At 31.7% G+C, this 11480-nt stretch overlaps 1 protein-coding gene across 1 annotated transcript; it reads right to left on the bottom strand.

The window, feature by feature from the left end:
• Positions 1 to 5234: 5234 nt before the first annotated feature.
• On the bottom strand, positions 5235 to 11009 carry LOC134712492 (uncharacterized). The gene is made up of 3 exons (XM_063574093.1): positions 10891 to 11009; positions 7831 to 7995; positions 5235 to 5832 (listed from the first exon to the last, which is right to left on the bottom strand). Exons 2-3 carry the CDS (start codon positions 7992 to 7994, stop codon positions 5295 to 5297), a joined length of 702 nt encoding a protein of 233 aa, XP_063430163.1. The 5' UTR covers position 7995; positions 10891 to 11009; the 3' UTR covers positions 5235 to 5294.
• Positions 11010 to 11480: the final 471 nt, after the last annotated feature.

The following is an 11480-nucleotide window of genomic DNA, read 5'->3' as shown; positions in this document are numbered from 1 at the left end:
TTAAATGCCTCGCTGGTCACAAAAAAGACGTTTCATTGATCATGTCAGATAGGTGAGTGACATTTTTCAAAAAGCCTCTTGGTTAAGGACTTTAATGCACCCACCTAACACACCGCTGTATTATATATTATTCGAAAGTTTATTATCCGTACTGTCTGTTTTACCCTGTCGTAAAGAAATCGTACAGTGCAATTTCCGTTAAAGCCAGGTCAAAGACGGTCAAGAATAAACATTTTAAATTTTGCGATAATTAAACAAAAAGCAATTTTCTGGTTCTTGTGCGATAAAATTATCAGAAAGATCATATGAACCTTAAATGACATCATACAGTTATCCCAAATGAAACAAAAAATAAAAAGGTTAGTTGCACAATATTTCCCGAAAATTGCTATTCTGAACAAATCCTACATAAATGTAAAAAATGCTCTAAAAGCAAATATATCTTGGGGGATCGATATTTGTATTCTCAAAAATCACATAAATGTATGGTTTGTAGGTCAATGAATATTTTGTTAAGGAATATATCTCCCTCATGCAAAGCTCTGTATTTGAACATACATTTTTGGTCCTTTTTTGGTTAGGACAGCTCTTCAGTAATGGTTTCGGATTTTAAATTTTAAACTCGAGTATCACTTTAGATACAAATTTGTTGAAATGTACATCTGGTTCAGAAGAGCTGGTGCATGTGTGAGTTACATTGAATTTGAAGCAATAATCAAGATAAAAATATGTGATATCAATTTTCCTAGGAAAAAAAGTCTAGTGTATTTATTTGTAAAAACATCCATATTTTAATAAAATTATGAAAGATTAATATAACTGTGATAAAATCAGTTGAAACATAGCAATTGAACATTCCATTGGTTAGGAGTTTTTGGTTTGTTTTTTCTTAATCGATTTTTGAACACCGGTATATTACTGTTGCCTTTGTTGATATGTGTCAAAGTAAATTATAAAATACTTAATCTAATTATACCAATTGTCTTTTATATTATACTATGTATTTGTGTTTCGTTTGTCCTGTCTCGCTATGTATTATCTTAAAATGTTTGTATATATTGTCCTCTTGTACACAAGTATGTGTCTGAGGTTATGAATAAAATCTTGAAATCTTATTATATAATACGTTATTCTGATAGGCTACACTGCAATCTCGTGTTATTCCTTAAGCAATTGCATTACACAATAAAATTTATCATTCATGATGACACGAGGTCCCACAATAAAGTGCACATGTAAATTAAATAAAAACTTGAATAAAATCGTGTTTTCATGATCCTTGATAAAAAATGTAATTATAAGTATTGAATGCTTCTTTTTGTAATGTCATAGGGTTGTAAAAGCGTTGACCGTGTGCACATTTTTAGTTTCCGCGCTTCATACAAAATGTACTTCGGTCAACGCTTTTACACCCCAATGAAGTTACAAAATAGAAGCATTCAATTCTTAAATGATCCGAGAAATTATCTATTTCAGTACACACAGGGACGTATATAAGTCCTTGGTACACAGAATTTTCCTAGTAAAATAAATGACATGTACATATATATTTAGAACTATAAAGGATATGGATCTCGTGTTTTATAGAACTATTAAGGCAATCGGAATATGTATGTGGCTTTTACCGGGACTTATTTATCTGTCACAAACCAGGGAATCTGTTGTTGAGACAACAAGCAGTGTAGGTAATAACTTAACCCGAATAATGTCAGTCGTTATATTCCGCTGATCTCCGTCTAATCCGATTGCTACATTGCTCGATAGGCTATATGCCGCTAGAGGGCGCAGAATTATTCGAGTTAGTGATAACTATGACAATTTTCCTTGTTAGTGATCAAGAAATTGAACTTTACAGGTTACCGAAACTCTATATTTTATTGCAGGAAAAGCCATGAAGATGAGCATTCAAACATCAGTGCAAATGCACAATTCAAAAGACATGGACAGACCTGCTTGAAACTGAATTCAAAGTTGCCAATAAGTAATTACATCTCAAATACAAAATTTTTAATAAACTTGTCATCTGTAAGTCCCACCAGCCCACTTAGTCTTAACATCTTATGCTAAATCAGTAAATGGTGTCAGAAGTAAAGATAGGACTCAAAACTGCTAAGATGCTCGCTGTGATATGTATGCCACAAACAACATAGTGCAAGTTTAATATAGAATGCCCAGACCACATCTGCCAGCTTTGCGATATATATCCAAACGATATCAAACATATTTCGTTGGCACATATTTTCTAGTAGTTGGGAATACATCACAGGCACTCGTCTCAGAAAAAAATAATCCTATTTACCGTTATATAGTGTTATATAGAGGTACTAGTATATAGGAATAATTTTCTGAGACGAGTGCCTGTGGAATACATGTACTGAATTTTCGGCTCTCCCTTGACACCATTTGCGAGTATGGTCTTAAGGAAACGATGATAGTCCGTCGGAAGCGGACGATAAATGGCTAACCCGTGTTAAGAGAGAGCCATATCTCTTGCATGTAAAAGACACCCTTGTAGATTTCGAAAAAGAGTAGGCTAATGCCGCTACAAGGCAGCACTCGCACCCGCAAAGTGGAAAGGGATTAATATAAGTTGCAAAACTTGTTTCCCAATCCACTATAAATAAATATGTTTAAACTAAATACATGTACTATCAAGTGTCATTACCACGGTACAAATGGTTTTAAATTTTAACGATCAGAGAGTTTTGATGAACGAACTGACATTTAATAATGGCAGTGTCTGCGCTTACCCGCATGCGGGTACGAATAGTCAAATTGCCGTTTTAGGCTGCGCGTACCCACATCCGGTTTTCTAATAAAATGCCATTGGATCGGGTATAAAACGTGAAATATCTACGGAAATTATCGATTGAATGGGCTTATCGTGTAGAACGAGTGAAAAGTATGAAAAATAATATTTTCAAATTGTATTTATTAAATAATGATACATAGAAATCATTGCAAATTTAAATGCACAATGATGGAAAACAGTCCCTGTAAAAGAAAAACATGATAGAAATTAATACTATTATAAAATTTTAATGCAAATTTAAAGATTAATTTTGTTATAAATTAAAAATATACCCATAAGATATTTTAAAATAATCTTTAAGTAAAATATAAAACAGAAACTGAAATTTTGAAATATATAAAACTACTAAAATTAAAGCATGAGTTTATTAAAATTTAAATTAAAGAAGCAAGTAATAATGAATAATGAAACGTGAACGTAGGCTGGCAACATTTGAAACGTGCAGCCCGGGGTTGAAATCTGTGCCAAAACAATCATATGTTACAAATCTTAATTAGTGACATGAATCTATTGTAATTGGTTTAAATTGATATTATAACTAGCTTCTTGAATTTTTATAAACTCCAGCTTTAATTTTAGCAGAGACATATAATATATATGTCTCTGATTTTAGTAGTTTTCTTTTTCTTTTTTTTCTTTTCAGGGACTGTACAGTTTAATTTTCCATCATTGTGCTTTTAATTTTAAATAATAAATATAATTTGAAAATATTATTTTTTCATATTCTTCACTCGTTCTACACGAAATTCCCATACTATCAATAATTTTTGTACATATTTCACGTTTCATTCCCGATTCGATGGCATTTTATTAGAAAACCGGATGTGGGTACGCGCAGCCTAAAACGGCAATTTGACTATTCGTACCCGCATGCGGGTACGCGCAGACACTGCCTTTAATAATACTTTAGACATCATTTTAAATTAAGGAATTAAGGAATATATCTCCCTCATGAAAATCTAGGATTACATGACCTTATTTGACTATACTTTTGGTCCTTTTTTATTCAGTCAGCATTTCGTATGAGGTTTTGGCTTTTCGATTTTAGCCTTGAGTATCACTTCAGACAAAAATTGGAAATGGAAATGGGGAATGTGTCAAAGACACAACAACCCGACCACAGAGCAGACAACAGCAGAAGGTCACCAAATAGGTCTTCAATGCAGCGAGAAATTCCATACATATTTGTTGACATGTACATCTGGTGCAGTAGAATTGGCAATGAAATAAAGGGCATGGACAGTTATGTCTAGAACTATAAAGGAAATGTGCCAAACCATTCAGAAGATATCAAACATATTCTGTTTGAAAATCCAACATAAGTTACTGTTAGACAATTATACTACAGATCATTAACACTGGAAGTTAATAGTTTGATTGATGAAAGGAGTTGTTTCTGAACAATTAAGACACTTGGGTCGTGAAAACATCTATATAATTTCTCTGAGAGGTCGTATGGAGAACATGCACATGCACATGTATGGTGTATATGTTATAATAAGTTATCAGGGATTTTGTGAAATTCTTGAACTGATCATTCAAATGTGTATATCAAAATCTAGTAATTTATTGATTTATGACAAATTTGATAATAATTTTCATCATGTTCATAAGCAGAAATTATAACCAATTGAAAGAATTATCTTTTTTTTCTATTTTTCCTTGTTAATAATTATTTTTTTATTAGCTGTATTAGATTAATTACTATTGTTGTAAGTTGTTGAATAAGAGGTAAAAAAATATGTCTGTATTGAGCACCCTTAAGGGGGCTCGCGGGTCTAAATGAAATTTTTTATTCAATATAAGATTTCGCTATATTTTTCTATAAATGAACTTTATCTTATCCTTAATAGAAAAATGAAACAAAAAAATGGGGTCACCGTTCATTTACGTTAACAATCTGCCGTCGAAAGAAGCATACATTTTTGTAATGTCCTTTTTTTCTGTTGAACTAATATGAGAAATAGCAGTAATATCGAAATAAAAAAAAAACTTAATTATGGAAAACGCTTAAATTTTACAATTATTTAGTTTATGTACAGCTTTTTGAAAACATCAATAAAAAATATAGGTCACCAATGAGTTAAAAAAGATATTTCAATTTTAATGCCAAAAAATAGCATTTTTGAACCAAAGGGAGATAATTTAGAGTTTTTTCAATGATAACAACATTTTAAAAGTCACCTGGGGTCAACACGATTTGATTTTTTGGAATAATTTTTGTACCATATGATAAAGTAACAACTGTTGAAGGTAATTAATAAAATTTGTAATGTTAAATAGAAGTTTAATTTTTTTCTGAAAATCTCATACCCGCGAACCTCCTTAAATAGCTTTTACAGATAGATACAATAACAGTTTTTGTTTAGAGGTTTTCAGAGGAGCCAAACACTTTTTTTATAGGTCTAACGTATCGTAAACATTATAAAAGTAAACTGTTTATTGAAACAAATACATTAACATTCATTAACACTATAAAAATCTATTTTTTAAGATCAGTCACTAATTCTCCCTCCTCTGGTGGACGATCAAAACTGTGACCAAAAACTCGTTCATATACATCCATCTCCTTCTCAGTTAAAAGTACACCAACTAAAAAATTAGAAAATAGTAACACACTTAATGTGGCTCCAAATGGAAATGTCGTTTTAATCATTTTGAACACCAGAGATCCTTGTGAGATACTAGGCACAGAATATGTATAATGATTTCTAGCATGTATAATGCATAATAATGATGATATAACTATAGGGTACAAGACACCTCCTACTATTTGTAAGGTTCCAGCACGTGTGCCTAAACATAAAGAGCAAGAATTATAGCCTTTGAGAATTGGTTCAGTAACTAATTGACTATGTAAAGCATAGGGAACCACAGCTCCGATGAAACCTGTCATTCCATATGTATGTCCAAGGGATAAGTTTTTTAGGCTGAACACTTTACGGTAATGGTGATTGATAACTAGTGCAGACGCAAGTCCAGTTGATCCAGTAACAATATGGTTAAATGCTAATGGCCATCTGAAATGATAAAATTAGCAAAATTCACATGTTTATTCATACGTATACCCTTTACCAATTTAATGTTCTTTTTACACAACTAGTTATAAATTAGTGCAGCAGCATGCAGAAACAGGATTTGCCTCCCTTTCAGAACATCATGTGATAAAACATTAAAACCGGAGTCAGTGTTGTTAAGTTTAATTTTTACATTTTAGTTGTCTTACTTGATTCAATGTTTTCTCATTGTTTTGGTCTCATTCTAAACTATACCTTGGTAAAATAAAAAAATCTTTTATTACTAGAAGTGATTTGTGTGTGAGATACAACATTGAATACTAAGAAATAGAAATTATTGAATGATGTAGTATTGTTAACCCTTGCTCTACTTGTAGGAATCACAGTTGCCATGTTATTTTACCCATGATTCATGAAGGAGAAGTGTAGAGGGAGTTATCCCAATGCTTAGTTCAACAGGGGTGTATACACTGTAAAGTGCTTTTTGATGTATTTTTAACTTTGTTTGCCATCTGCACTTGGAATCCTCTTAAAATGTTACCAGATTTGAGTAACATTTTCAAGAGGCCTATATGATATCTATGAAAGCAAATAGCAAGACTAATGGGTAGAAGGCAACCCATATAAATAGATGTGAATATCTATATGACTTATTCTAGTAAATGACTACTATCACACCCTTTGAATATAAATCTATCAGTTTACATGTTATAAAATTCAGAATTTTTTACTTAGTTTTCAAAGTTTTAGTGGTATATTTTAAAACGAAATTGTCCTGTGAACTTTTTTCCACAGGTTGACAAGAATTTAATATGTATTGTGATTGTCTGTACATTTGCCTTTTACAACTACAAATCCTCCTGAATGATTTACTACCTTTCAATAGAACTTGAATATTCCTCAGTACTGTGATTCAAATGAGTTTTCAGTCCTCCCATACCAAACATGGGCACAGTCACCTTGAATTAGCCACGAATTGTCAATGACATTTCAGGACCTTTGCCAGTGTTCATCTCCTATGTTATCTTATTTGTAGAGTGGGGTGTTCATTTTCGCCATAACTTTTCATGTTTTCTGCAGTTTATGTTCAGGTCTTTATGTTTTTGAAGTTTAATGATAACTTTATATGAAGAAAACCTAAAAAGCCCAATATCCTTAGCATGAAAACATGTTTCTTTGAAAAAAAAATCATCTGAAAAGTTAGATTAAAGGCTATTTGAAATTTCTTGCTGTAATGTTGAAGGGTTACACTTATTTGCCGTTTATACACATCTATTTGAAACCAGATAACTGCAGCTTTTAACAATATTTATTAAATCAATTTCGTTATAGATGAAAAGCAGACATTTCAAAGGTGTAAAGAACTTAGGGCAAATTTTAAAGAATTTTAAAACAAAGAAATACTTCTTTGAAATCGTATTTTTGATTCAGGAATTTGGACGAAAATCATTGTCAGTTTTTCGGTCCTTTGTGGTAAGTGCCGAAATTTTGTCTAAGTTTAAAAATCTAACATATTTGTTAATAAAATATAATTTATCTGCATATTTCTTCCATTTCAGCCATCCTTTGAACTTTTACACCTCAAATTCATAAAACTGCGAAATTGTGTCCCCGGTAAATATGGGCACCCCACTCTAAATTGTTTCCTTTGCTGTTCAGAAATAAATGTGTGCCATCATTATTGTAATTTTTGAAAAATAAAAAAAATAGGAAATAAATTATTGCGATCCCACAAAAATCTGCAGACAAATCAATGTATCTTATATCAGAATGCAAGTTCTTATTATTGTAATTTGGTTATCTCACTTAGTCGCATTATTCACAATATTATTAGCATAACCTTGGAATAATATAAACCATGTACTTTTACAAATCAATGCAAAACTGGGACAAAAAAGTTTTACTTGTAAATTATATGAGCTGCCTTAACCTTTCTGAAAGACTATGTGCTCTTTATTGTAAGTTACATATTACTCATCATGCATTTCTATATTTACGTACATTTGTAATTTGTTTTCATGCTTTGCGATTCTTCTTCTCATGACTGTTAGCAGTTCAATCTTTGAAAGTGGAATGGCCCCTTTTGGAATATCTTCAAATGACACTGCTCTGTACAGCTGTCTTGGTTTACCAAGCGGCGTTCCTTTTAAATCCTCTGTCATCATTCTACATGATAAAAATAAAATTTGGATAAAGGATGTACTGTATTAATTCAGGGACATAAGGTCCCTGATTTTTCACAACACATATTAAAAAGAAGATGTGGTATGATTGCCAATGAGACAACTGTCCAAAAGAGACCAAAATGACACATACATTCCCAACAGCATGTTTTTGAATAAATAAATTATTGAAAAAGATGTAACAATTGTAAAGTGGGTTTCATAATTATAAAGAAAAATAATTTATAATGAAAAAGTATATGGTGTACCAATTCAAAAGTCCATCATAAAGTAATGTTTGCATATTATGATAAATTATGGATTTTTTCATTTTAGAAAGAAATAACCTCCAAATTGTGGTGCACTTATAAATAATCTACCACATTGTGAGATTCTCAATTTAATACATTAACCAAAACATGATTAACATTTATTCAACACAAAAAATACGTTGTCCCAATCTGAGCTCTCAAGCTTAACTTTTGAGTTCACAAGCCAGATTTAGAAGCTCAATTTTTTTTAACATATTAGTTGGGTCCTGTTGGCTTGTGGGGAAGAATTTAACAAGCTGGAAAGCAGTTTTACAAGCCAATGCTGTAAGACTTGTGGTTAAGCGTGAAGACTGAGTGAATCTCACTTTAATATTTTCTGGGAACAGTATATCTAACAGGAAATGAATCTGATACTTTTGTATAAAATTCAGTATAAAATTGATAAAATTCTGAACTTTGTGAGATTTATGGATGTTGGAAGTGTCTGATAGAAAAATCTATATGAACTACTCAATAAATTACCCAGTTATATCAAAAAGTAAATGTATATTTTGTCTTATAAATTTACCAAAATAAGTGAGATTTATTTGATGTGAAGTGTTCTATAATAGTTTTGAATTTTGGAATGCAATTGCACCATTTTTTTACTAGACTGTTTGCACTCAGTAACCTTCTGTTATATATTGAATGGAAATATAACAAAATTGAAGTGACAGATTACAAGTTGGATACACTACAATCACTTTAAAACTTTGTTTGAATTACATTTATTGATATTTAATTTATTATAAAAAAATATTACGATATTAGCCAGTCCATATTTAACACATGTCCCTTTCAAAATTGTTTCTTTATCAACTATAATCTGACAATAAAAATCGGCCACAATTAGGTATCTCCATTTCCATTACATATTTTCCTGATATTTTGAAAACAATTAAAAAAAAATATAATACACTTACTAAAACTTCATTACAAAATTATCAAACACAAAACCAAAGACACATAATTTATATATTAATACTGTATTATATATGTCTCAGACAAAACCAATTAAAAGGATAGAATGTGTAGGGTGCAAAAGTGGAATCCGGGTCTGTTCGCGCCCAATCACGTTCACACCCATCCACGTTCGCTCCCTTTCACTTTACACCCTACACGGTCACACGTTCGCATCCAAAGTCTGTATGCACCCTACACATTCGTGCCCAATTCTAACAAGTTTTGGTAAGTGTTTTGCTATAAATATATATATCATTATATACAAATAATATGAAGTTCTGACAAGTTTTTTTTTGTATCAAGGCAAGTTTATTGCTATTAAAAAAAAATATCATTGTTTTTAATTTAAGTGTTATTCTGACAACAATATTTCAAGTATTTTATTTATGTGTTGGATAATTCTTAATCATGTTTTGGCTAGTGTATTGAAATAAATAGTTTTTTTTTTATTGTTTCTAGTCAATTAAGTGCAAATCTGACAACATTTTTGAATAAATGGTAAACATAGTAAGTGTATTGGTATAGTTTTTTTCTTTTTTGTGTGTTGGATAATTATATCTTAATCATGTTTCGGTATTAGTTTAGGTTTAGTGTATTAATCTATACTTACATGACTTATATATATATATATATTTTTTCTTCTTTGTTTCAAAAATAAAGTGAGATTATGACAACATTTTTTATGTGTTTATAAAACCTTAATCATTTTTTGGTATAATAGTGTATCTATAAATATTTCTTTTTCATTGTTTCAAAAGGAATTGGGATTCTTACAGCGTTTTATTATGTGTTGAATAGTTTGTTATCATTGTAACCAATAAAAAAATTGGGCATGAACATGTAGGGTGCGAACAGACTTCAGGGGTGAACATGTAGGGTGCGAAAGTAAATTGAGTGCAAACAATGTCGCGAAACCGATGGGTCTCTGTAAAAACTGTTAAAATATAGAAAAATAAAGGTTGGCAGGTAGGTGAAACTTACATATATGAAAAGATAAATGAAAAATGAAGAGATTGATGCCCGATTTATATAATTCCAAGGCCCTCAGCCTCAGACGGCTCCAGAGGCGATGAAGAACATCCATTTTGGGTGGGCAAATATCCACTTTTTTATATGGACATGCTCTGACGTCCCACGGCCCCAGCTTGTCTGGCATAACAGACGTTGGACGTCAGAGAAATCTCAGACTAACAGACCTGGCCTTGAAGGCATAAAACTTTGCTCAGTGCTCGGAGCACAAAAATCATGCTCGAAACATGAAATCCAGCATTTTGATTGGTTGAATTTCGAGTCTGAGAACAAAAATCATGCTCGAAAGTTTTATGACCGTGAGGCCAGATACCGCAAAAGTCAGTGACGCTATGTGCATCACGTTTTTGAAGTTATTTCTTCATAGACAGACAAAATATTACAGTAACTTCTTTAGAAAAGGAAGTTTAAACCTTTAAATGCTGTGAATTAAATGATTCGAAAAAGGGTATATGGATTTGGACCCTTTTGAACGAGGATGCCTGTTTCTGTGACTAAAATGAAACAGAGCCTGAAGACAAGTCCATGTGGCTGAAGGCTTTAAAAGCTTACAGCTGTATAAGTCTAACAAATCTTTAGTTTTAGATTGTTCTTACGTATAAAATAGAGGAACTTTGTTGTATTTTCAACGTATGACCTTTACAGCCTTTTAAGTTTAATGCTTCCATGTGTTTGAAGTAAACACCCGAGGATTTCCACATGCGTTTATTACTACTGCAAGTTACCAAATTATTTTAAGAAAAGCTAAAGCACTGTAACGTACGTGTTATTGTGAAAATGAATACAAGGTCACATGTGAGGATGTCTACTCATTTATTTTTTTTAATTTTATGAAATTTATTTTTTTGTTTTATAACTTTTTAATTTTAACTTTTATTTTAAAGATATAGACACTGGCTACGGTTACATGGAAATGTAACAATAATAAAAAAATAAAAAAAAAACCCGGAATGCAAAGTTGGGTAAGGAACCTTCGAGTTCATCCGTCACTTAACTGGACCCCTGCTGTTGTTTCAATCTTGTCTACACAATGTCGAAGTATCAATCAGCGGGTGGCCAGTTAAATCCGTCACCGGCAAAAACTCGTCAATTATACACGCCTTTATGACGTCATTTGCCAGATAGAGGGGGTCGCCTGTATCCCTGCACTATTTATGTTCATCAAGCGTCTTAGTGATCGTCTTTG

Source organism: Mytilus trossulus, chromosome 3 (assembly GCF_036588685.1).
Source record: "Mytilus trossulus isolate FHL-02 chromosome 3, PNRI_Mtr1.1.1.hap1, whole genome shotgun sequence".
In the NCBI taxonomy this organism is placed as follows: Eukaryota; Metazoa; Mollusca; class Bivalvia; order Mytilida; family Mytilidae; genus Mytilus; species Mytilus trossulus.
The sequence above is the reverse complement of the archived record's forward strand: the minus strand, read 5'-3'. Positions and strand labels throughout refer to the sequence as shown.